At 41.3% G+C, this 26,210-nt stretch overlaps 2 protein-coding genes across 3 annotated transcripts in view; both read right to left on the bottom strand.

The window, feature by feature from the left end:
- Nucleotides 1-509: 509 nt before the first annotated feature.
- Nucleotides 510-26,210, bottom strand: part of dnah10 (dynein axonemal heavy chain 10) — a 58,203-nt gene continuing 32,502 nt past the window's right edge. Inside the window, exons 53-80 of one of the 2 annotated variants that reach the window (XM_067438913.1) lie at nucleotides 26,007-26,210; nucleotides 25,832-25,912; nucleotides 25,518-25,715; nucleotides 25,034-25,195; nucleotides 24,645-24,819; nucleotides 23,278-23,459; nucleotides 23,019-23,155; nucleotides 22,702-22,919; nucleotides 22,361-22,582; nucleotides 22,138-22,285; nucleotides 21,768-22,047; nucleotides 21,297-21,526; nucleotides 20,489-20,762; nucleotides 20,191-20,295; nucleotides 19,935-20,089; nucleotides 19,675-19,829; nucleotides 18,884-19,067; nucleotides 18,520-18,720; nucleotides 18,227-18,436; nucleotides 18,047-18,142; nucleotides 17,509-17,680; nucleotides 17,297-17,428; nucleotides 13,979-14,190; nucleotides 13,669-13,836; nucleotides 12,799-12,979; nucleotides 12,562-12,707; nucleotides 12,347-12,454; nucleotides 510-688 (exon numbers count right to left, since the gene is read on the bottom strand). In XM_067438913.1, coding sequence (XP_067295014.1) covers nucleotides 599-688; nucleotides 12,347-12,454; nucleotides 12,562-12,707; nucleotides 12,799-12,979; nucleotides 13,669-13,836; nucleotides 13,979-14,190; nucleotides 17,297-17,428; nucleotides 17,509-17,680; nucleotides 18,047-18,142; nucleotides 18,227-18,436; nucleotides 18,520-18,720; nucleotides 18,884-19,067; nucleotides 19,675-19,829; nucleotides 19,935-20,089; nucleotides 20,191-20,295; nucleotides 20,489-20,762; nucleotides 21,297-21,526; nucleotides 21,768-22,047; nucleotides 22,138-22,285; nucleotides 22,361-22,582; nucleotides 22,702-22,919; nucleotides 23,019-23,155; nucleotides 23,278-23,459; nucleotides 24,645-24,819; nucleotides 25,034-25,195; nucleotides 25,518-25,715; nucleotides 25,832-25,912; nucleotides 26,007-26,210 — 4,826 coding nt within the window. In that variant the 3' untranslated portion in view covers nucleotides 510-598. Of the gene's footprint in view, nucleotides 689-12,064; nucleotides 12,455-12,561; nucleotides 12,708-12,798; nucleotides 12,980-13,668; nucleotides 13,837-13,978; nucleotides 14,191-17,296; nucleotides 17,429-17,508; nucleotides 17,681-18,046; nucleotides 18,143-18,226; nucleotides 18,437-18,519; nucleotides 18,721-18,883; nucleotides 19,068-19,674; nucleotides 19,830-19,934; nucleotides 20,090-20,190; nucleotides 20,296-20,488; nucleotides 20,763-21,296; nucleotides 21,527-21,767; nucleotides 22,048-22,137; nucleotides 22,286-22,360; nucleotides 22,583-22,701; nucleotides 22,920-23,018; nucleotides 23,156-23,277; nucleotides 23,460-24,644; nucleotides 24,820-25,033; nucleotides 25,196-25,517; nucleotides 25,716-25,831; nucleotides 25,913-26,006 lie in introns of those variants that run through there. The other variant, XM_067438914.1, reaches the window with a different exon arrangement.
- LOC137072161 (uncharacterized) lies at nucleotides 14,704-16,650 on the bottom strand. The gene is made up of 2 exons (XM_067440378.1): nucleotides 15,624-16,650; nucleotides 14,704-15,206 (listed from the first exon to the last, which is right to left on the bottom strand). Exons 1-2 carry the CDS (start codon nucleotides 16,012-16,014, stop codon nucleotides 14,704-14,706), a joined length of 894 nt encoding a protein of 297 aa, XP_067296479.1. The 5' UTR covers nucleotides 16,015-16,650.

Consider the following 26,210-nt stretch of genomic DNA (forward strand, 5'->3'; position numbering starts at 1 on the left):
GACCCAAGATTGACTTTTTGTGGGAAATCATAATCTAAATGTCATGTAAAGATACACTTTTCACACTGTTCATTGCTTCTTAAATGCAATATAATACTGACATCTGATGAAAAAATCAATTTACAACTTAATTACAATATTGTCATTGTTTTGTTTGTTTGTTTGTTTTTCAGTAAGGAATATAGTACCAACAGTGTCTTGCATTTTCCAAACTGAAGCAGTTGGTATTTTAGTACATTTTTCATGTTGTTTTGTTTAACTTTTGACAAAGAGGCCAAACTTTTTTTTTTTAAAGCAACCTTATTACACAATTAAACTTTTATTCAAATTAACTGAAAGACTTGAATCCAATAATCCAGTGTTCAAATTTACCTTTTGTGATACCAAAATAAAAATCAATACTGTGTATTTTCAAAGTGTGAATTCAAAGACAGGATTCAGAGTCAAGGAGGAAAACTATATACATGTGTGCATGAATCAGTATATGGTTTAATATGTAAACATTTGTAAACTCGTTTTTCAGACGAAAAGGTGAGCGAAGGGCAGAAATAAATGCAGTATGCGAATGTGGGTGTATGCTAAATACAGTGCTCATTCCTCACCTTCCACAACAGCCTGCGTCACTGGCTCTAATTTTGGACACTACTTTGGTCAGGTCATTAGAAGATGCATTGGGACAGGTCACCACCTGTGTGAAAAATAATAAGGGAATTAGGTCTTTGCAATGGGCTCCAAAGAAGTTTGAGAAGTTGTATGTTACTGATTGTACCTCACATAAGAAGTTTTGGAGGACGGGTCCTTTTTTAAGGCTGTGTTTGTTGTGTTATGTCTTCCAGTTTGTATTTCCACATCATGAAGGTCTTATAGATTTATGAATGAATTGCTTGTTTTAAAAAACGTTCCGGTCTACTGACTTTTGTAATGGCATTCGCTTCAAACATTGCAATGCTTGCGATAACTTTTGTTAATTCTGAACTAAATCAACTTCACCAGCTAATTACTCGTGAGCTGCATCGCAAATCGTATACGGTCTGACTAGGTACAACATTTGAATTTAGTTACTTTGCGACCGTTAAAAATGTATGGTTTATATAGAATGAATGTTATATGAATTTAATTCAGACATACTACATCTTCCATTTTGTCATTGTTATGTGACCTACCAGTGTCAGTTATGTCGCTTCCCCTCCATTCATAAATTCTTTCCCATGGCCTCATGGGATAGTAAAGTGCCAATTGAATCCGCACTTCAGAATTTCACCGGAAGTAGTAGGTCATCCAGGCACTTTTCGCGTACTGTTTTTTCGAATACTATAGATTCAAACACTGGTGTTACCCCTCCTGTATGAACCAAGTGGGACTCAAATTCGGGTCCGCCGGAATGTGAGTCGGACGCTCGAACAAGGAGGCTGAAGGCTGCAACCTCTAGTGTCAGTCGCTAGAGCGTCTCTTGAGATCAGAGGAGCGAGGCTTACTTGCACAGAAACTACTAGCTGGCCTCCGTTACACTCACCCCCCTAAACCTCCCTCCCATCAGGATCACGGCACCAATGTAACCCCTCCTGTTCGAACCTTCCCGCTCTAAGCGAGACTCGAACCTGGGTCCACCAGCATAAGAGTGGGACACTCTAGCAAGGAGGCTAAAACACTGCAACCTCCAGAGTCAGTCGCTAGAGCGTCTCTTCAGATGGTTTACTTGCAACGTGACTACTAGCTAGCCTCCGTTACACTGGCTGAATCCGAAAACCTAGCCTAGCTGCCTTAAATGTACCACCAAGATAACGGATTTCAGACAGACTTCTGAGCATAACAGTTTAATGATCTTTAGCAAAATAAAGAAAGCTTTGGTGAGAACTAAACAATTATTTAAAATTACAGTAGTAATTTCTCGCTAGAAATTACATAAGAAGTGAAAAACTTACATTTGCACACAAACTGACCAACTACATCTTGCAGATGCCATCTTACTTTTTCTTACTGGAATGGAACACATAGGATTGTGGGATATCAAAGGCAGCGAAGGATACATCTATGCTGCCTTCAAAAATCGATCAGATGAAATTCTTTCAGAAGACAGGAAGCGAAGCTAACATTGGATTCAGACGTGCCTTGATGCCTTCCTCCAGAGGCAGCATTTTCCAGTTTTCCGACATAGCCACTACTCTATTGACTTACTGTTTATTTATTTATTGCACACTTGCAATCGGAAGTATTCAATTTTGGGCACAGCTTTAAGGAACAGAGCTACCACAAAATCCAAAGTTCAAACAAAACTCTAAAGAGTGCTGCGTGCCTGTTTCTCTGGCACATACGGTGCACAAGGTCCAAAAATAATGGCAACAAATATCTGTGCATCTATCAAGATGTCCTTGGGAACTCCATGAAAATCATGCAAACTGGAACGCAGCAAAATACACAATGCTGAGTGGCCCAATTCACAAACAAATGACTCCTATGAGCCAGTTCTTTTTAGTGAATCAAAAACAACAAGACCACAGAGACGGACCCACAAACAGATGACTCTTATGAGCTTATGCAGTCGATTCTTTTAATGAAGAGTTAACAAAGATGGTCTGAAACCTCGTTGTGCATCATTTAACAGCTAGCAGAGAGAATTTCGTTCATTTGTGAGAAAAGAAAACCTTATATAGTTAAATGAACTGTGATCAAATCTGAATACACCAAGGAAAACAGCTCTTTTTTGAGACGTGATGCTGCTTCAATCACATTGGTTCTGATTTTGATGTTGGTCTGTATCCTACACCCTACTGTACCACACATCAAACAGTATTTCCATACAGGTCGCCAACTTCCTAGTCTGCACAGAAAGGCCATTTATACGGCTGAAAGCCAAGAAAACTAGAAGCAATGAGAAGATGAAAGGACGCTCACAGCAATCTAATCAAATTTGCCAATCTCCAATGGGCCAATAGTGATTTTTTTTTTTATACTGGCAGAAGAGGCTGTCCTTTAAGATGCATAAATCATACAGATCTCAATTTTCAGACCTTGACGACTGCAAGTCAAAAAGAGCAGATATTCACCTGTGCTGTGTTATTTATAATTCCGTGCAAGACTTATTAAAATCATCTTATTGCTGCAGGGAGTGTGTCGGAGTGGTTAGTATCCAGAGACAAACATCATTTGCTTAGAGGAAGCATTTATAATGCTTGTTTTGAAGTCAAGTCTTGGGTTTTAATGATCATTAATCAATGTACATATACTATTTTATATCTACAGCATTATCCACATAATCAGCATATATTTTTTAAATGTCACAGGTCAATACGAGTTGAGCAACTAACAGTCTGAATGTAAGATTTGGCCTTGCATAATCCTGTATTATTAATTTCATATTCAGTCATCAGTATTACCTTACCTTCACTCTCTCTGCCAGTGTTTCCATAGCAGCCACCCAGACAAAAATTCTCCATAGTAGGTAAGATCTATTCCATTATAGCTTCTCAGAATCAACATAATCAACACCCTTTGAGAGAGCCACAGCCACAGGAGGGTTTTGAGAGGGGATTAATATTCCAGACTGAATTTATTCTGCATAACTGCATATAATTAAGAAATTATGAAATAGTTTGCAGTCTGTATATGACTTTAAAAAAAAGGAAAGAAATTAACGCTTTTAGCATTGATTCATTACATTGGTCAAAGTCACAAAAATATTTCAATTTCACATAAATGCTGTTTCCGCAAGTGTTTTAATATTGATAATAGTAAGGAATATTTCTTGAGTACCAAATCAGCATTTTATAATTATTTCTGAAGGATCATGTGACACTGAAGACTGGAGTAATGATGCTGAAAATTCAGCTTTGCCATTGTAGAAATGACTAATATTTTAAACTATACGAATAAAGAGTTGATTTAAACAGTAATGTTTCAGAATATTGCTGTGTTTTTTAAAAAATAAAATCTACAGGTGCTTGCCATATAATTATATAATCAAAAAGCTCATTCCATTCAAAATGTGAAATTCATTCATTACACACAGACTGATATATTTCATCATTTTCAAATGTTTATTTCTTTTAATTTTGATGATTATAACTGACAACTAAGGAAAATCCCAAATTCAGTATCTCAGAAAATTAGAATTTTGTGAAAAGGTTCAATACTGAAGACACCTGGTGCCACACTCTAATCCCTACATTAACTTAAAACACCTGCAGACCTTTAAATGGTCTCTCAGTCTAGTTCTGTATCACGGGGAAGACTGCTGACTTGACAGTTGTTCAAAAGACAACCATTGACACCTTGTACAAGGAGGGCAAGACACAAAAGGTCTTTGCAAAAGAGGCTGGCTGTTCACAGAGCTCTGTGTCCAAGCACATTAATAGAGACGAAGGAAAGGAAAAGATGTGGTAGAAAAAAGTGTACAAGCAAATAAAGATAACCACCCCCTGGAGAGGATTGTGAAACAAAACCTATTCAAAAATGTGGGGGAGGTTCACAAAGAGTGGACTGCAGCTGTCGCATTCCTTGTGTCAAGCCACTCTTGAAGCACAGACAGCATCAGAAGCGTGTCATCTGGGCTAAAGACAAAAAGGGGTGCTGAGTGGTCCAAAGTTATGTTCTCTGATGAAAGTACATTTTTCATTTCCTTTTGAAATCAGGGTCCCAGAGTCTGGAAGAAGAGAGGAGAGGCACACAATCCACATTGCTTGAAGTCCAGTGTAAAGTTTTCACAGTTAGTGATGGTTTGGTGCCATGTCATTTGCTGGTGTTGGTCCACTGTGTTTTCTGAGGTCCAAGGTCAACGCAGCCGTATACCAGGAAGTTTTAGAGCACTTCATGCTTCCTGCTGCTGACCAACTTTATGGAGATGCAGATTTCATTTTACAACAGGACTTGGTACCTAAACACAGTACCAAAGCAACCAGTACCTGGTTTAAAGACCCTGTTCTTAATTGGCCAGCAAACTCACCTGACCTTAACCCCATAGTAAAACTATGGGATATTGTGAAGAGGAATATGCGATATGCCAGACCAAACAATGTAGAAGAGCTGAAGGCCATTATCAGAGGAACCAGGGCTCTCATAACACCTGAGCAATACCACAGACTGATCGACTCCATGCCATGCCGCAATGCTGCAGTAATTCAGGCAAAAGGAGCCCCAACTAATTAATTAAGTAATATTCATATAATATTCTTATTATATATTAAGAGATACTGAATTTGGGATTTTCCTTAGTTGTCAGTTATAATCATCACAGTTTAAATAAATAAACATTTGAAATATATCAGTCTGAGTGTAATGAATTAATATAATATACAAGTTTCACTTTTTGAATAGAATTAGTGAAATAAATCAACTTTTTGATGATATTCTAATTATATGACTCTAATTTTACTATACCATAATATTTTTTGAACATAGTGTAAATAGCTTGCAAAACTGCTTTAATACAAACAGATTATGCCTGACAATAAATATAGTGTCTGCTCTACCCCCACGTGGAAAATGCAATGCTTAAAATAACACAAAAATCGTTTTTAGAGAATTAATGCTACTAGATAAAAATTGTGAGGATGACAACGTGAAAATTTCACTAGCATCTCACGTAGAGTATACATCACAACATGGCAGCAAGCATCTTATTATGGATGATGATGGGGAAAGCAGGGCAGTAAATGGCCCCCACCTCCCAGCAATGATGTCACCCAAAAGGTCCCAAACCAGCCGTGAGTCGTGAGTGTGCTGGAACAGGGATTTGTAACTGGGAAATGGAGTTTGTTGAAGAACAGATTACAAGTCTGGTATCTGTGATGTGCCGTTTATAGATTTAGAAACTAGATCATCTTTATGCAAATCTTCTTATGCACATCCAAAGAGCCATAAAAGCAGACTCAGATTGAAAAACTTAACATTTGCATTGATATCATATCTTCGCTTGCCCACATGTAACTGTGTTCTAATGGATATGTTTGTAATATTATACTACCAAACAACATTTGTGGCAGCATATTAGTATGAATATTGTAAACATTTGCCATCTACCAATGAGCAGTAGGCCTAAACAACAGAACTTTTGCTGAAGTGAAATCAGCCAAGAGGTTTCACAACTCTTTCCTGAGTTAGCATTTGACTGGACTGCCAAATGTTAAGACGTTTAATTCAATAAACCTTTTTATTTAACTTGTGCCAAATAATAACATAAACAGAAGAAGGCATTTTAGTTATTTTCCCCAAATGACTCCCTTGAATTGTTGCCAATGCATCTACGACTGTTTGACGGAAGCATAATTTGCTGAATGTCTATGTCAATGAAATTGATACAGTTCTGCTTATTTAATTTAGTCTAAGTTCACCTCCCCATCAGTGAGCTCTGGTTCCCCAAACTTGTCTGATGCAGTGCTGGGTCTAGCGAGCAAGCAAAACAGCCTGAGGATATATCGAATTAATGCCACGGAATCTCACCTGTCTAAAGGTTCCACACCTGATGCTGTCTGATGTTGTCACTAGATGTCGTCAAAGTGTGGCTAGATAAGGCAGCTAAGAGAGTATATGCTCTCACTGTCCGTTTAAATTCAGCGAAATTAAGAGGGGATTAAAGCCATGATGGTCATCATGGCTTTAATCCCATCATGACCCAATTAGCCTCTGCTTGTTGATCCTATAACTACACCACCTTTCTCCACTAAACATGTAGTTTTGAGGGGGTTTTTTTATACTTCACTTTTGTCTTTAGTTATTGATAAATATAATATCTCAAACACTGTCAGCGTTCCTCAGTCTCTACTTGTTATGGTTTTGAGAGTAGCACATGAGACATGGGGTCTGTAAATAGATTTTTCTTTATAACTTCATCATAATACTAAAACTAAAATTATACTTAAGAAAAAAAGAAATGGATCTTAAATTTAAATTTCATTTATACAGCTTAACTTGGAGGTAAATCACTTTCTTGGCACTCACTTTAATGAGGCAGACTGTATGTGGCCAGTGCGCCCCCCAGTGTCTGAACAGTGGAACGGCAAACTCCAAGGAACATAAAATTAAAAGGATAATTTACCCAGACATGAAAATTACCCCATGATTTACTCACCCTCAAGCCTTCCTAGGTGTATTTGACATTCTTCTTGTCGAATACAAGTGGAGTTATATTAAAAAATGTCTTTTTGGCCTTTCCAAGCATTATGATGGCAGTAAATCGCAGCCTGAAAATTGAACCCCCCCTAAAGTGTATCCATCCTTTTTTATCCATACTTTTATAATCATTCCAATCGTTCTGGGGACCAACACAATATTGGGACATAATGTTATGCCTATATATATATATATATATATATATATATATATATATATATATATATATATATATATATATATATATATATATATATATATATATGATGGGTCAATCTCGAATTAACTACCTGCACAAAAACTTAATGTTGAGCATTTTAAGTTCAGAGCTGAGTTATTTTAGCTCTATTTGTATACTTTTATAGTATTTTAATTTCAGTTTAAGTTTTAGTGATTTTGTTTTGTTTTGTTTGTTATATTTTGCTTTGATTTATATTTAATTCAGTATTTTTTGTGCTTAAACTTTATTTCCACTAGCTGTCAAGGCAACATTTTTCATTTACGTTGTTTTTAGTTTTTCCATCTAATAATTATATTTAAAGGTGCACTATGCAACTTTCCGTCCACTAGAGGGCGCCTATTCAAAACAAAGGCGTAGTTTGAGCGCAGCATCTTGGAACATGTGATTTTCACCTCACAGCCGGTGGAAAATAGGACACTGGCAGAAATTACGTTCATGAATGCAGTTATTAACATTACTGTAGTATGAAGCAGAGCAGGACCGAGTGTTGTGGAGCTGAGCATGGCCGCTGGAGCGATTGTTACACAAACACACAGCTTGTGAGCCCCAGGGCTTTTATTATGACGGGACACAGTCCCCGGGCGCCCACACTATTTCCGCTTGTCCGGTCATCGGTATAAGGTGATGCAGCTCTTTTTATCATATTAGATACATTTAAGTGTGTTTAAAATGATGTTATGACGTTACTCTGTGCGTTCGCTCGGTGGCTGCTGTGACACTTGTGACACACAAAACCGGAAACCGAGGGTAACGCAGATATGACGCAATTGACAGGCGACTCCCTCAAACGCTATGCTGAAACGTCCCGGGTCATTGATTAAAATAGCAATTTTCTCACAATTTAAAAATAGTTGGAAACATTTGAGATATTGTAAGTACTCAACTGAACAAAATATATAACACTGACCTGGTTTCTTTTGGATATTTTACAGCAAAAATACTACATAGTGCACCTTTAAACTGTATTTCAAACAACAATGTCTGAACCACAAAACTGGTTCAGAGCACCTACATGCAAAGAGTTTGTGGCAAGGGGGGCGTGGTTCAGCGAGGTCTGCAGCGGGAGAGAGAGCCGCGGGACGAGCGGTAAGTGAGTGGGTTGGACGCAGATTAATAACACCTGTCTCTTGTTCCAGTAATGAGCGCGGAGACGGGATAAAACGCCAGCGGAACCAGAGAACAGGGAGAGAGAGAGTCGGACTGTTGATGCGACCCACAAAGAGACTGAATCTGACCCGGAAGCCGGAAGTGCTGTGAACCGGAAGTGATTATTGTTCATGAGTTTTGACTGGAGGCACACGCCTGAGTGTGTGATTTACGTTACTATAATAAAAGAGCATCAACAGTCCAGCCGACCCCCGTGTCCTCTTCCTTCCTTCTATACGAACATTGTTACACTGGTGCCGAAATCCGGGAAGGAAGTAGGACCGAGCCGCCGCCATGCAGACGCCCTCCGCCACGCCATTTGCGGACATTATCAACTCCCTCGCGGTCCTCCACCAAGAACAACACCAGGCGATGCTGTACCTTCGGACGGAACAGGAGCGCCGCTTCGAGGCGATAGTCCAAGGCCAGCAAGAGGACCGCGAGCGGTTCCAGAGCTGGATGGATCGGGAGGGCTGGCCAGCGCACCGGTTCACGTGCCCCTCCATAAAATGGGGCCGGAAGACGACCCGGAGGCCTTCATAGATCTGTTTCAGAAGGCCGCGGAGGCCTGCGGGTGGCCCCGGGCACAGTGGCCGGTGCGCCTCATCCCGCTACTATCAGGAGAAGCCCAGGCGGCCGCGCAACAACTACCGGTCGCAAACCTCCTGAAATATGACGATCTGAAGAGGGCCATCCTTCAGCGGGTCGGCCGGACCCCGGAACAACACAGACAGCGGTTCCGTTCCATGGAGTGGGGTGAGCGGGGCCGCTGGGGGCTGGTAGTGACAATGGCTCTGGTTCCGCCCCCTTTCCGCGCTCATTCTCCAACCCACTCCCCGCCGCAGGGGCGGCGGGTAGGCCTGGGCTGGCCTGCTGGCGGTGCGGTGATCCGGATCATTTTGTGGACCGATGTCCGATGATGGACATCGGAACAATGATCCGGATCCCGAACGTCCAGCGGACCACCCCCGATCAGGCAGGAGAGTACCAAATTCCTGTGAGTATCAAGGGGGGTACATATCAGGCCTTGGTGGATTCAGGATGTAACCAAACCTCGATCCATCAAAGCCTGATGCAGCCTGGGGCATTGGATACAAGCCGCATGGTTAAGGTGCGGTGTGTGCACGGGGATGTGGTGGAATATCCGGTTGTCCCGGTCACGATACAGTTTCGGGGGAAAAAGCATAGTATAGAGGTGGCGGTTAGTCCACACCTCCGGCATCCGCTAATTCTGGGGACAAATTGGCCCGCCTTTCCGGCTTTATTGGGGTCGTTATGCGCGGATGCCGCTTGGGAGAAAAAGGCGAGGAGGGGGGCGGCGCGAGTGCAGCTTGGGGAGACTGAGACGGGACCCTTGGGGACAGCTTCAGAGGAACCGAGCGGGATCGAGAGACTGATTCTCTCGGACCGCGATGACTTTCCTCTGGAGCAGTCACAAGATGAGACCCTCAAAAATGCCTTCCAGCAGGTTCGGTCGATTGACGGTCAGTCTCTCCAACCTGCCTTGCCTGTCTCGTATCCATATTTTGCCATAATAAAGGATCGGTTGTATCGAGTGACCCAAGACACTCAGACAAAGGTAGATACAACCCAGTTGTTAGTACCAAAGAGCCGCCGGGAAATGCTTTTCCAGGCGGCTCACTCTAATCCAATGGCGGGCCACCTGGGACAGGCGGCCACGCTGAATCGCCTCATGACCCGATTTTTTTGGCCAGGCATTCATGACAATGTGCGCAGGTGGTGCGCGTCTTGTCCTGAATGTCAGTTGGTGAATCCACTGGCCGCCCCAAAAGCGCCATTGCGCCCCCTTCCATTAATGCAGGTCCCCTTCGAGAGAATTGCGATGGACCTCATCGGGCCATTAGAGCGATCCGCACGCGGACATCGTTTTGCGTTAGTTATCGTGGACTACGCAACACGATATCCGGAAGCAGTGGCTCTCCGCAACATCTCCGCGAAGAGTGTTGCGGACGCACTGTTACGTTTAATCTCCCGAGTGGGGATTCCGAAGGAAATCCTCACTGATCAAGGCACGGCGTTTATGTCACGCACGTTAAGCGAACTTTACGGGTTATTGGGCATTAAGTCGATTCGTACAAGCGTCTATCACCCACAAACAGACGGCTTGGTCGAACGATTTAATCGCACTCTTAAATCCATGATCCGTAAATTCGTACAGGAAGACGCCAAAAATTGTGATCGGTGGTTAGAACCCCTCTTATTTGCCGTGCGGGAGGTCCCGCAAGCCTCCACAGGGTTTTCCCCCTTCGAGCTTCTCTACGGACGGCAGCCCCGGGGGGTGCTGGACGTCCTACGAGAAACTTGGGAGGAGGGACCTTCTTTGGCCAAAAACGAAATTCAGTACGTGCTGGACTTGCGAACAAAACTCCACACCTTGGGGCGGCTATCGAGGGAGAATTTGTTGCAAGCCCAGGACCGCCAAAGCCGGTCATATAACAGGGGTACGAAGCTACGCAAATTCACACTGGGGGAGAAAGTGCTCGTCCTACTCCCTACGTCGAGCTCGAAATTAATGTCAAAGTGGCAGGGGCCGTTTGAGGTCGCACGACAGATAGGAGAGCTCGATTATGAAGTGATACGATCCGATAGGAACGGGGCACGTCAAATATACCACCTCAACCTGCTCAAGAAATGGAATGAGGTGGAATTAGTGTTGTTGGCAACGGTGATCGGGGGAGAGGATGATCTCGGGCCAGAGGCGAGCATCAAAGCACAATCAGTCGCGCTGGCCCCTGGTGGAGATCACCTCTCACCGTTCCAACTCACTGATTTATCCAAATTGCAGGCGGAGTTCGCGGACGTGTTCTCGCCCCTACCGGGACGTACCGACTTGATTCAGCACCATATCGAGACCGAGCCGGGCGTGGTAGTTCGCAGCCGGCCGTATCGCTTGCCTGAACACAAGAAAAAGGTAGTTCAGGAAGAATTAGGGGCAATGCTCGACATGGGAGTAATCGGCCTGAGTCGGGCGGTGGGGGTATGTGGCAAGGGGGGCGTGGTTCAGCGAGGTCTGCAGCGGGAGAGAGAGCCGCGGGACGAGCGGTAAGTGAGTGGGTTGGACGCAGATTAATAACACCTGTCTCTTGTTCCAGTAATGAGCGCGGAGACGGGATAAAACGCCAGCGGAACCAGAGAACAGGGAGAGAGAGAGTCGGACTGTTGATGCGACCCACAAAGAGACTGAATCTGACCCGGAAGCCGGAAGTGCTGTGAACCGGAAGTGATTATTGTTCATGAGTTTTGACTGGAGGCACACGCCTGAGTGTGTGATTTACGTTACTATAATAAAAGAGCATCAACAGTCCAGCCGACCCCCGTGTCCTCTTCCTTCCTTCTATACGAACATTGTTACAGAGTTATTCAAAGAAAACTCTTGTATTGGGCTGTCAATGAATTCTGTAGCAAATTTATTTAATAATAAATTATGATTTGTTTTCTTTGAACAGATAATCTAACACATAGAAGTCGTTCTACTTGTTAAGAGTACAACTAAGCAAGAAAAAAATTGTATGATTCTTATTTGACATTTTTATTTTTGTGTGTAGAAAAAAAAGTCTACTAGCCAAAGTTTTAGATCTTTTCTCAAAGACCAAAAGCAACAGGTTCTCGCTGCAATAAATGGTGTGCTGCCACCCAGTGGTGAAACATAGAACACATTGATAGAGTTAAAGGTCTTTTTAAATTGGAATAAAATCATTGGTGACAAACAAAATTTTATTATTCTATTAAGTGATTAGTATATTTTATGTTTAAAATTCCTTTTATAAATAATTTCATTTTATAACATTTTGAGTATCAGTCAGCATTGAGGCACAGACACACTCCTTCAAGTACCCAGTGAGAAATGTGCTTGGTAGTGAAAAGATCAGCCTCAAACACCAGTCCAACACCCATAGCATTCCTCCTCATTGAGGTGGTGTAGACCGGAGTCCTCAAGGTGTTCTACAAAATAAGCCAAAGATACACTTTACTTCCAGATCACATAGATTTCCAGACAGATATTCTAAGATGTCATGAACTTAACACCTGATCCAAAAAAAGCATCTTGCCTGGAGTTTAAGGCGGTGTGCTTCAGTGGGAATGACTTTGAGAATGGGTAGTTGAGACACTAGAACTCTGGGTTTGCTGCGCACCAGACAGCCCTGTTCTGTGTCCCAGTCTGCCCCCTCCAGATACAGTCCTGATACATAACATCCTGACAAAAACAAAAACAAAGAACAACATGTGTTTGAGTATAAATGTCCTCATGTTAATTTTTTTATGTGCAGGGTGTTGTGGGCTCTTACCCTGTCCTGGTCTCTCTTTGACCTCGTCCTCACTCCTGTAGTGTGTAACCTGTGTGTAGAGAGTGGAGTGATCCAGAGGCCAGCTGTTCTTCCTGCAGGTGGCCTGGACCAGTGCTGTCAGGTACGATTCTGGGATATGCAAGCCTGACAACCACATCACACAGGGATCTCCCTCATCCACCTACATACATGAAAAACAAAAACAATACAAGATAAAATGTATTTATTTGTTTAGTAGCACATTTGATCAATTCAAATAGAAGTTGATTTACAGTAGCTGTGATAGTAGACATAATGAACATTAAGTAACCCCATAATGGAGTTAAAAAATCCACACCAAAAATGTGGCTAAAATTGCTTATTTCTCTGGATTTAAACCTTTTTGTAAATATTTGGGACAATGTAAAGAACACAAGTCAACAAAATATGTAACATTGTTCTAGTGGTTTTAGGATATTTTAATAAAAAGATCTTACATATTGTGCCTTAAAAGGGATAGTCCACCCAAAAATGAAAATTCTGTCATCATTTTCTGACCCTTAAGTTGCTCCAAAGTTAGTGAGTTTCTTTCTTCTGCGGAACACTAAAGATGATATTTTGAAGAATGTGTGCAACCAAGCAGATAGAGGAACCATTCACTACTATAGTAGGGAAAAATACTATGGTAGTCAATGGTTGCCCTTTCTGCTTTGTTATATTCTTCAAAATATCTTCTTTTGTGTTCAGCAGAACAAAGAAACTCATACAAGTTTGGAACAACTTAAGGGTGGGTAAATGATGACAGAATTTTCATTTTTGGGTGAACTATCCCTTTAAGGTAGCCTTGGTGAGCATGAGACTAGTTTATATGGTGTGATATTTGATTCTCACCCATGAGCTGTACTGTTCATGTCGTCTCTTGAAGTGGATCATCCAGTTCCCAAGAGATTTCAGAGTATCTGGTGCCAGTTTCCTCCATATAACAGGAATTTGCCCATTAAACAGAGCTCTCGCCACCTCATCTAACTCGCTGCTCATTCCCACCTCACCAGCCAGGGCCTTGAGACAGAAAGAACACATGGTATACTGTGAAACCTTTCTTTCATATTTTATGAACAACCAAAGTATAGCATAAAGAGCTGTTAGCTGTATTAGTTTTTATTAGAATTTTCTCTTTTTCCCCTCTCTTCATGTCACTCACTCGCTGTAGTTCAGCCAGAGAACGTCTCATCCTGATCGTAAGTTTGTTGAAGCGCTCCAGCTCTTGCAGCAGTACTACTGTTGTGGGGGAGATCTCCAACCCCAATTTCTTGCGGATCACATCCAGGTCAAACGCTTCGGGTAGTTTGCTCTGAATGTCCCGTGCCACCTGGCTGATGTACTCATCTCTACTAATGCCACCGCCAGAATCGCCTTAAGATTATACGAAGCAGTACATTTAAAGGCAAAAAGCATTTTAAAATAAAGAATAACAACAGAAGGTTGATATGCTTAATATAGTAATTGTATATGCTCCAGAAGGAAACAATGCATTAAAAGGATAGTTCACCCAAAAGTAAAAATTAGCCCATGATTTACTTATCCTCAAGTCGTCCTAGGTGTATATGACATTCTTCTTTCAGACGAATACAATCGGAGTTCTATTTAAAAAAATGTCCTGGCTCTTCTAAGCTTTATAATGGCAGTGAATAACTTCCTGTTTTGAAGTCTATAAAAGTGCATCTATCCATTATTAAAGTAATTACGGCTGCGGAGGGTTAATAAACCAAAGACCTTCTGAAGCAAAGCGATGAATTTGTGTAAGAAAAAATATCCATATTTTAAACTTTACAAACCGTAATCTAACTGTCAGGCCCCAGTGGTGATGATAATGCACACAGAAGAAGATGAAGAAGGACAAGGAAGATGACTTTAGTAAACAACACTTTAATGGAACTTCACCACTGGTAACATAGACTTTAGCCACAGGAGCCAAAGGATGGCCTCGAGCAGGGACATCCCGATGAGGATCCAGGTCCAAGCCAGGAGGATGCCCCAAGGCGGCGTCGCAGGAGGGTGGAACCCAGGTGGAGTGACGTCCGACGTCACCTTGGGGACAACTGAGGGTGATGACGACGAGGATGAAGCCCACCGCGTAGACGGAAGGCCGATGGGGTGGAGCGAGACTGAGGACCTTGGCAGCCGCGATGGAGTCTCCACGACAACCCCCCGAGGTGGAAGCAGGGATCCAGAGGCCAGAGGTGGAGCGGGAGCGACCGAGGGCGGAGGTGAAGCCTGAGGAAAGGCGGAGCTTGCCGAGGCTGAAGGGGTGGAGTGCCAGAGAGCAGCGAACGGCTCGCAAGTCTGCGGCGGAGGCATGGCGACATCTGACCCAGGTGAAGCCAACGCACCGAGGGAGCCCTGCGATGCCGAATGGCCGATAGTCCTTGCTGGAGCCGAGGGAGGAAGGAGTGAGGGCATAGGAGCCGGGATGACGGGTCGAGGTGGAGCGGAACCCCCAGAGGATGGAGGCGGAGCCACGGGCTTCAACCTCCTAGGGGTTGGTGACTCCCAGCAGATCCGAGGGTTGACTGCTCCACTGAGAGGAGGCGGAGGTGAAGATGAGGGACTGATGGGAGGAAACGATGACTGGTCTGTAGGAGTGGCAGAACACTGAGGAGGAGACTCAAGATAACAGATGGTGGTCACAGGACTATGGCAGTAGCTGGCAGTTTGGAGAGATAGTGGGAGAGGGAGGATGGGTGGGGTTAACAAGACTGATGACAAAGGTTTCAATGCGATGAGAGGGCACAGAAAATTGTTCTCTCCACAGAAAAGCAAACTGTCCAAGCTGATCAGGTACTCACTCTCAGTGGCGGGAGGGTGAGCGGGGCTCATCTCCCTTCCCTTGAACTCCACGAGGACTCCCTCGGAAGGGTCAGTTGCCTCGCACACCTGGTCAGACGGATTCCCCTCAGGCTTCGCTGCCGAGGTCTTCTCTCCGTCTGCGGTGGGCACGTCCTGCCATTCCTCGTCGCGAGGTGGTACTGGGCTGGGTCCTGGATCAGGAGTGGGGCTGGCGGCATCAACGATGGTGATCGGTGCGTTGCAGGATACCAGCACCCACTCCACATACGATGAGAAGCCCCCTCGAGGACCCTCCCCGGACAGCTGTGCTCGTGTGGCGGCGTTGAGTCCCACGAACAGGAACGAGCGCAAGCAGTAGTCCGGGAAGGTGGTCTGATGGGCGAGATCCATGAAAAATTCGAAATGTCTCTCGAGGCAGCTTTCTCCCTACTCAAGGCACATTAACTCGACCGTAGGAAGGGTCATGGCGCGCGCAGGGCTAAAAAATGAAAAAGAAAACACTGAACAAGAAAAAGAAACTCCTACAAACGATGATCTTGGTTGAACTTTTAGTTGCTTTGTTTGATCCGTTGTTCTGTCAGGCCCCAGTGGTGATGATAATGCACACAGAAGAAGATAAAGAAGGACGAGTAAGATGACTTTAGTAAACAACACTTTAATGGAACTTCACCACTGGTAACATAGACTTTAATCAGGACCGGTACAGAGACGGGTGTACTGACAACGACGGACAAAGACAGTGTGAACACAGAGGAACTAAATACACACACTGATGAGTGAGATAACGAGGGGGACAGGTGATACAGATAATGACTAATTAACATAACAGGGCTATACTAAACTAGTGAGGGATGGCGGTGGCAACAGACAGACATGTGACACTAACTTCCGCTAACAGTCATACGCGCGTTCAAGACAGAAACAACCATTCACTGCCATTATAAAGCTGGGAAGAGACAGGACAGTTCTTAATATAAACTGATTGTATTCGTCTGAAAGAGGAATGTCATATACACCTAGGACGACTTGAGGGTGAGTAAATCATGTGCTAATTTTCATTTTGGGGTGAACTATCCCTTTAAGAACTGTTTTAATAGACACTGGTAGATGAAAATGTGAGGTAACAATTATGAATATGGGACTACTGATAAACTTTCAGTATAAACTTTATTTGTACAATAAGCAGAATAATTGCAACAAAAAGGAAAAAAAAAATGGTGGAGAAAAGGTAAGAAAACATGAAGCTCGCAGTGTCAGAATGCCAGTCTGTCAGTCAAGTCTGAATCAAGATGCAACCCTTGAATGCGTTATGGCAATGACGCCTCAGATAGTCAGATGGCAGATTAAAATGAACAGAAAATAAATTATTTTTGAGTGATTCCATACAAAAGTGTGCATGCTAAACACAGAAGCTTAAACGTGAGTATGACACGTTAGAATGGTTCTCTTCCATGCACATTGCAGCAGCTTCTTTTCCTTTTAATGCCGATTGGCAAACCCACTTGAAAGTGCATACCGCGTGACGGCTGACGTAAAATAAAGGATCAGGCTTAGGATTGCAGATAACCGACCAGTAAAACAAAAAATGCTTATTCAGCCCTGATACCGATCCTTGAGATAAGGCTGGGGCATCTCTATACTTTAGTAATATAAAGTACTATAAATCAGGTACCTGTCTGTGGTTGTAGCTCAATAAGATGAGTCCACATGTCTCGAGCAGCCTGTGTGTAGTATCCGATCTCAGCATTAGGGTGCAAGCCAAACACCTCTGCCGTGTTAGCCAGAGGCAGCGACTCTATCTCGTCTGCAAAACATGGAGAGTTTGAGGGTCTTTCACATTCAAACCAAAGTCTTTTTGATGATGGATACTAAGCAGTAACTTACCAACATAAACCTGCTTGGGTCCGTGTGGTGGGATCTTGTAGTCCACATCTTTATTGTGAAAGAAGTGGAATGGTTGGAAGGTGTCAAAGATGAAGTCACCCAGATACTCATCCATGTAAACTGTGAGGATCCTGCGATCAAAGCTATCAATAGCTCTGCCACCATACATCACCTGCAAAAGGCATTAGAAATTATATATATATTCATTCAGACTGCATTTGTTGGATCAAAAATACAGTAAAATAGTAATACTGTGAAAAAAATCTATTTTAATATATTTTAAAATGTAATTCCAGTCTTCAGTGTCAGAAATCATTCTAATATGCTTATTGGTGCTCAATAAACTTTTCTTATTTTTATATTGTTGAAAATATTTGTGCTGCTTTATCGTTTTGTTTCAACTATGATTTTTTTTAAATAAAAGGTTCAAAAGAACAGCATCTATTCAATAGAAATCTTCATCAACTTTATAAGTATTTACTGTTACTTTTGATCAATTTTCTACAGTTAGCCCATAAAATGACAATATGATATTTACCTCTCCAATTAGGTATTTGAGACTTCCCCATGGTATCGCGGCATCTCCTTGAGTTTGGGCTTTGGTCAGGTAGGTGTCCAAGATTTCCATACACACCTGAGAGACAATGGAGCTACTTAATCAAAATGCAATTTAAAGCATCTCAGACTTGACAATACTACCTGAGGACTGAAAACTTACCAGGAAATCAGACTCATTAAAATCATAAGGCACATTCCAACCGATCTTGCCGTACTTGCGTCGTTCCTGTACCACAGCGTGGAAGAAGGCCAGCACATAAACCAGACTGCGAAAGGCTGGGTGGGCACAGCCCATGAGCTTATCATGAGGGATCTTAAAATATGTCGCCCTCATGTTCAGCTTCAGCCCGTTTGGAGGTTCTGTTACAACCTGGAGGTGAACATGAGAACCATTAGTTTACATGGAAATGAAAATTCACACATTAAATGTACACGCAATAAATGTGTCCTGACCTTGAAGGATTTCTGCAGGATGCCAATGGGGAAGTCTTTAATGGGATCTGTAGTGAGCCACAAGCGGAAGTCTGGGTGGGGTTTAGTGATTCGTTCCAGTGCTTTCTCTAGATCCTTCAGCCATTTCACTAACAGGTGACAGTTTTGTAGCATCAGCCACTGGCCTCGTGCCACTGCGGTTTCCAAAAGCTGCAATGCAACCTGAAATAGAGATGTCATATTTGTACCTTTTTAAAAAGGGTTTCTGTTATGATATTTGGGATGGTCAAGATGCAATGCACCACCGCAGTACACTGCGCTGGTGTCATTTATGAGAACTATAGCATATACTCTAGACTGTGTTTTTGTATCTTTGAACATTTACCTTCTCCTGTCCCTGCCCCATGGCAAGAAATTTGAGTCTGTTGGTCCCAAAGCCAGAGCGTTTGGCTAATTTGGTCAGATCATTGGCTGGTTCTGAGCCTGGACTCAGAATAAACACAATGGGAGAGTTTGGGGAGCTCTGGTCAAAGATGGCTTCAAAACTGATCACCGGGGGCTGTACGTATCTGAGTGACGAAGTGACAAAGTGAAAGTTAGAGCCATTGTTTCTGATTGTCTGACATTAAAAAGCTTGGACTTTTAATAGATGAACATTCAGGCCGGAATACACTACACAACATTTGCACACACAAAAAAAAATCCCAGTGTCAATGCTAGTTGCTGAAAGTCAGAGCCAGTGTGTGGATTTCTGGGTTTTTCAGTTGGATGGACACAGAATATGATTAAATACAGTCAGAAGATATAAAAAATAAGTTTGACATTGTGAATTGCATATTGTTTTAATTTATGCATTTAGAACAATTTTAAAGTAAAAGTTGTGAATTTAGATGTAATTTTCCCTCTGCAGTCTTTACTAGAAGTGTACATTTCCTGACAATTATTAATCAAATATAATTATTATAATAAGACCATAAGGTTTTATGTGTTCATTTCTTTTTAATCCACATAATTTTTTCAATATAAAAAAAATCTAAATTTCCTATATTACTTGAATTTGTATCCATAGCATAATTTTTTAAATAATAATTCATTAAATGTACACCCCTTTACATGATTGGTTTGTAATATGCTGCTGTTTTATAAAATCCATAAGTGTTTTTAGTTTTCACTCACTTCTCTCCCATGGTAAGCGTGATGTAATCACTGACGGCACGATAGACTCTGTCCAGCCTGAAGCAGCGGATCAGCAAAAGCTTCTGGAAGGGAGTGAGGTTGTCCTTATACTTCATGGGAAAGGAAGCCTGCTCTGGAGCATCCAAGTCATACCACTGTAGCAGGAAAAAAAAGACATTATGGGTGGGACTACATAAGTTATGTGTGCTATCTCACAATAGGTTCATCTGGTTGTTTGTTTGATGATTTCTTCCACTCACTTTCTTCCATTCCTCAGGATTATTTTCTATATCATCAGCTAAAGTGCCAAATTCATTAGGAAAGAGTTCCATAAGGCGCACTATATCCTCCCAGCCCTGATCAGGCAGCCAGTCGCACAGCTTCTTACGTTTGCTCTTCTCTAGCGAGAGGTTACCTGGAGAGAGGAAGAAGATTGGGTGTGTATGTGCATTTCTATGCATGTTTATATTACAAAAGAAAGAAAGAGTGGGAAACAAGTCTTCCTGAAGCTCCTACCTTTGAGGAAGAACTCAAGTTCATCCTGGGGTGCTCTGCCATCTGCCTGCTCAATCTTAATAGTCATGTTGAAGGAGAACAGAAGTTTGTGTCTTTCAAAGAGACCTAAACAACAAAGCAAAAAGAACTTTGGTTCGAATCTGTTGAAGAAACAACAGTGATTTAATCTAAACTTGTTCCTGTCATCACTAACTGCTAATGTTCATGGATTAGAAAAACGACAATCTCGTCATGAAGTTTTAATAGTTTATTCAAATTCATTGGATTCTATTAGACTTGAAAGGATTAACAGGCTCACCAGTACAGCCATAGTTATAGACATTCTGTGTAAGTGTGTCCATGATGTTCTTCAGTCTGCTGGGCAGGATTGTGTTGGGTAGAGACTTGGACAGTGAGATGTCAAATACTTCTAGGAAAGAAGAAAGCGAATACTGATACATGCTATTGACCAGAGCCATCTCAGCCAGCACAAAAAACAGGACAGCCCCCCGCTTGGCAGCCGGACGGTAGCCGTCTCTCAGTGTGTCAATATCAATGGCTGTCTTTTCTGCCAGCTTCAGTTTCTCGAACACCTGTTGGAGTCAAATAATGAGTGTAAAATCATAAACTGCTCATATAAGTTTCATTAATCAGTATGTACACACTGCCATTATGATAAATAAAAAAATTAATTAATAAATCAAAATCAAAAATGATTAAATTAAAGCCTTAAATTAATAAAAAATGACAGTAAATCTTTTAACATGAAAAAAAATGAAAATAAAAATAAAGCAGCAAAAAAAAGTTTTCAACATTGTTTCTTGAGCACCAGCATACTGGAGTAATGGCTGTTAAAATACAGCTTTTTCATCACAGGTATACATTAAATTTAAAAAATATATTAAAATATGAAATATGAATGTTATCATTGTAATCATATTTGGTAATACTATAATTTTTAATGTATGTTTAATCAGATAATGCTGCCTTGGTGAGCATAAGAGACTTCTTTCAAAAACATTTAATTAAATCTTACCAAACCTAAATGGTAGTGAGCTCCTCTGATAAATATTTATGAAATAATTAGTAGGCCATAATACATGTGAGTAAGTGAGCAATGAACTGACCTCGCTGGCTTTAGACTTGGTTTCCTCCAGAGTTTGTATCAGTTCTACATTATCCAGCATGTTTCCAGTGGAGGTGGCCAACTCTCTCAACAGCGAGTCCTCCAGGTCTTTCAGCAAAAGTTTGTTCTCACTAGTCTCTTGAATAAGCCGTTCTCTCTGCTCTTCCAGCTCCTTCCGCTCAAATCCCACGATAACACTCAGCAGCTGGTCTTCCAGGCCCTTCAGGGTTACTGAAAAAGTTTTAGCAGAAAGATTAAATGAAAAACTGTAAAATTTCAAATTAAAACCAATGTTTTATTTGAGTCTTAAAATTCTGTAAACAGTTTTTTATCCAAAAACTAGGATTTTTTTAAATGCTGTAATACGGAGAACAATCAATTGGCATTGGACTCTGTGGGATATATTAGTAATAAATTGTAAATGTTTTACACATCTATTTGTAATGTGAATTGGCATAAAGTTTTCGCTCACCTGTGTAATTGATAACCATGGCCTTCCCAAATACAGCAGGAGAGAACTTGGGGTTTGCAAGTTTGGTATTGAGGTAAAGTTTGAAGTTGGGATCATAGTCAACTTCCTTATCACCAAGTATGATAACCTGACGCCCCTCTGCCCCTTTTACATTCTTCTCAAGGACATTGTCAATAACTGGATCGATATATTCATCCACATCTTGGAACAGGAAGGGGAAGCCATACTTAATGGCCAACTCCAGAGCCTTCAAGAAGTCTGGGTCATTGAATGACGAGATCTGCAAAGCAGAAACATTACTATAAAAATAGTCCAAGATCAGTTACAGAAAAAACTTTGTGTAGAATAAAGTGATGGAATGAAGTGAAACCTTCAGATTGTTCTTCTCTTCCTTCTTTTTGACCCAGTTGAGGGCTTGCTGCTGGGGGTCAATGCACAAGGGGAAGCGGCTGGATCTGGTGGTCAGGATGCCATTCTGCACTGAAAGTTCATCTGGAGGAAGACCTTCAGATCCCCATCTAAAGGAATGCACAGGTTTTTTTTCCCCCATAAACAAATATACATTCATTCTTCTACACGTTTTGATGATTTACCTGCTTATCTCCACTTCATCAGTGAGCAGGTTTTCTATTCGGAAAGGCTGGCTCAGAGGAATACCTCTCTCCAGGACATCTGCCTGCCACACCTCATAAACCATTTCATTGCGGAAGTCCCAGCTGAATGCTCCCTCGTAGCTGAGAAAGGCAGCGCAGATCAGACAGTCTCCTAGAAGACGTACTCGCCGCAACTTCAGCTCCTTCAGGTCCTCCATCCAGCTACACGTATATAGACATACAATAAAATAATCCTAAAATTGAATTTAACTTGGTGATCTTTGATCAGTCATTCATTTTATATTATAGGTTTTAATGAGCAGTTTTTTTAATAAGCTGACCGCTCATTCTCTGATCCCAGGCCTGAGATGAGTTTATCTGCAGCAATGAGTCTTCTCTCCATAACTTCGGCCTCTTCCTGCAGAAGTTGCTTTTCTGTCATGGCAGCCTCATATTTGTCTCCAAGAGCTCCAAGCTCTTTCTGGATGGCACTGAGCTCATTCTGGATTCGCTCCAGCTCACGTTTGCTTTGGAAGAAATTCCTCTCCAGACGAGCAACCTTTAAAATGTAATTTTGTGATTTAATTTTATTAAATGAGATCAAATTAATTACATTAATTTGTGCATTTAAAGTCTCTGTAATGTAAGCATATTATACCTTCTCTCGCTTAGGTTTAATGTCTCTGGCCACGTCACAGTAGCCCATGACGGCCTCCACGAACCTTAGCATGCCAGAACCAGCTTTACTGATGGCTTGCATCTCCTCCAAACTGGTGTTTAGGTTCCTTAGGTAGGCTGGGTATACAATATGACAAGGTGGAGGCATTACGTTCAGGACTTACTTCATAGGTTGTTTTAAGGCACTGGGATTAAAGAGAAGCATCAAGAAGATGAGTATATGGATCCTAGTGGTTTACCTCTGACTGTCTTGACTTGACCGGCACTGATCAAGTCACAGTCCATCTCCATAAGACTACGCAGGAAGTTGCCCTCTGACATCATGCCCTTAGCTGCCTTCCAGCTTATCTCTTTTTGGCCCCGTATCACTAGGATGCACTCGCACACAACCTGCACCTGTTTAGGTGGCTTGGAGAAGGATCTACAATACCACAAATAAGAGGGTACACAAGTGAAGAGCCATGAATCAGAAATGTCAACTCGCTACAACATCCGGTGATGAAATGTTGTGTGTAAAAGAATAGACCAGCAATTAGCTTTTCCTACAAATAAACAAAAATGAGAATTATTTGAGGATCACTGCACATCTGCACAAGGGCTTTTCACACTTCTTTAATCCTGGTCTAATATAAACCTGGGTAAATTATGTAAATACATAATGGCTCTAAAATAGCATATTCTCATATTATATATTGCTGACTGCACCATCTAGAACTAATGTATTTTAGTTTATCCTGAATTAACTTTTTTGACTATATTGGTAAGAATAAAACAGCTTCCTCTTCACTCCCATTTTCCTTTACACTTTACCCATTTAGAATGACAATAACCAGGGGTTAAGTACCATGTGAAAAACTAGGAAAAGATTGGTCTTACACTGTTTGTCTTACATAAAGCTAAGGTACTTTTTTATAAAGCTATGGTACTTTTTGTTGTGGGGCCAATGAAAATGATCTACAGCAAGTAAAAAATTATTTTTGCAAATACATTTTACTCACCACAAAAAAGAAAAGCCTGACACTTCCCGTATTTATTTCCTATTTATTTTATATTAATATTATAATTATTATATATTTAATTATTATTATTACATCCATAATTAATTAACTGTACTCTATAATAATTGTAATATCTCATATACAAATGTAATACCCATATTTTTCCAAAAATAAGACAACCCTATAAGACGTCCCCTTTTTTAAGATCTTTTAGAAAAAAGGCTTCCCTATAATTTTCATACTGCATATTTTTATATTCAAACTTTGTATTAAAAGTATTTTAAATACTGGTAAAATATTCCATCGGTCACAATTAAAAATAACCTGAAGCCCATCTGAATTTTATAACAATTAGGATACTGTCTTAAAATCTGGTACTGGAGAAGTTTGGTGCCATCATCGAGATACGCAAACATGACAGTCATCTCTTAGACCCTGAATATAAGATGATTCCATTTTTTTTACAAATGTATATTTCTAAGAAAAAAAATATTATATTCAGAACAATATACGGTATGTTTATTTAAAAAAGAAATCTGCCCAGGAAGAATCAAGAATGAATGCTTTTGCTTTGATTTAGTATTAGAGTGCAGAAGAAAAGTTGCTACCTGATTTCTACAACATCGTTTTTTTCCAGGTCTTGCAGAGCGATGCGAGCGGCTTCTAAAGCAGGAAGAGCCTCGGCTAGAGAGCTCTCAGCATCCCTCTTCTCCACCACTATTATCTTATTCTGCACCTCTATCTCTTTAGCCTTCTCCTCTGCCAGGGCTTTCTTCTCCTCCGCTGAAAGAGAGAGTTTTCATTCTGTTTTTAGCTTCAGTTGCTGTTTAATAGAGTGTTTGTACCTTTCCTGATTCCTTTCTTTTCCCACTTTTCACATTATTTTAATAAATGTGTGACATATATAAACACATCTGTAACATGAATAAAAAAACAACTTGATATTAATTACCCATAGTTTTACTCCAGCCATGTTTGTATGTGATGTTGTACTTACCAACAGCAGTATTAGAGCAGATCTCTTCTAGAAGAATCTCACAGGCTGAAGTCTTCTCTGCCAGCACCACTTTCTGCTCAGCTAGTTTGGTGTTAAGCTCTGCTAGCTGCACACTTGCCTCCTTCAGCTTATCCAAACCCCCTTCTAGACGTTTATATTGTGCTGAAAAATGCATACAGATCAGTGTTATACTAAGATTACATAAATAATAATATAAGTTTTATTAATATTTTGAATTAGCTTTTATTTTTTTTGTATTTTCAGTTTATATTTAATTTTTTTAGTATTCATTTTTATTGAGTTTGCTATGAGCTGATTTTTTTTCCCCATTTAGTTGATGTTTTTCATCTAATAATTATATTTTATTTTACTGTAGATTTCGTTTTAGTTTTGTTTAACAAACAACACTGATATAGATGCAGTACATTATTTCAAAATCATAAATAAAATGTTCCCAAATAGCTCAAGAGAAATGTGTTCTTACCCAGTATGTATTTATCTTGGTCCTCCAGTAGGTTGGAGTAGGTGCTAATAAAATCCAGGTAGTTTTTAGGGGTGACAAAGTTGCTGCGACGCAGTGTTTGCTGGAACAGTTTACTATACTCCCCTACAGAACCGTGCACCATGCACACATGAGCAATCACCGCCTCTGAATGACACTCTGGGATCATTGGACTCTCGCCTGAAATACGATACATAAACTAGCATGAATGAGTGTGCATTGTTATCATGTATACACACACAGGGTTAGTAAACAACAGTCTATAAACTGCCTTGAAATCCCTAGTTAATACAAACCTAAGAAGGACTTGGCAACTGCATGTAGAGCCTGAAGAGGCCATGGGGAAAACCAGTCGATGTTTGTATTATTAACCAACCCTGATTCACAAAAACACACATATAAAACTCATGAAGCTCTGAAATCAAGGAAGTAAGACCAAACCAAAAAAATTGTGATGCATTGCTCAAAGACCTGGAAAATTCCTGCAGCGCGTTCTGAGTGTGTCTCCAACAGGCGACATGGCCAGCACTATGTGCAAGTTGTTGGCACTCTTGTTGACAAAGTATTGCCATACACTCTCTTTCGACGGACCAGAGCCCATTTTCAGAGCCTCATCTCGCAGCTGGTTTAGGACTGATTCCTTCTCGTCATCAGGGAACAGTGCTGGAACCATCC

The sequence above is a fragment of the Pseudorasbora parva genome, chromosome 3 (genome assembly GCF_024679245.1).
Source record: "Pseudorasbora parva isolate DD20220531a chromosome 3, ASM2467924v1, whole genome shotgun sequence".
Taxonomy (NCBI): domain Eukaryota; kingdom Metazoa; phylum Chordata; class Actinopteri; order Cypriniformes; family Gobionidae; genus Pseudorasbora; species Pseudorasbora parva.

Coding starts and splice junctions, on each gene's coding strand:
- LOC137072161 (XM_067440378.1), bottom strand. CDS start 16,014: ATGGATCTCGCCCATCAGACCACCTTCCCGGACTACTGCTTGCGCTCG. Junction 15,207..15,623: donor TCACCCTCCCGCCACTGAGA/GTGAGTACCTGA, acceptor CCTCGGCTCCAG/CAAGGACTATCGGCCATTCG.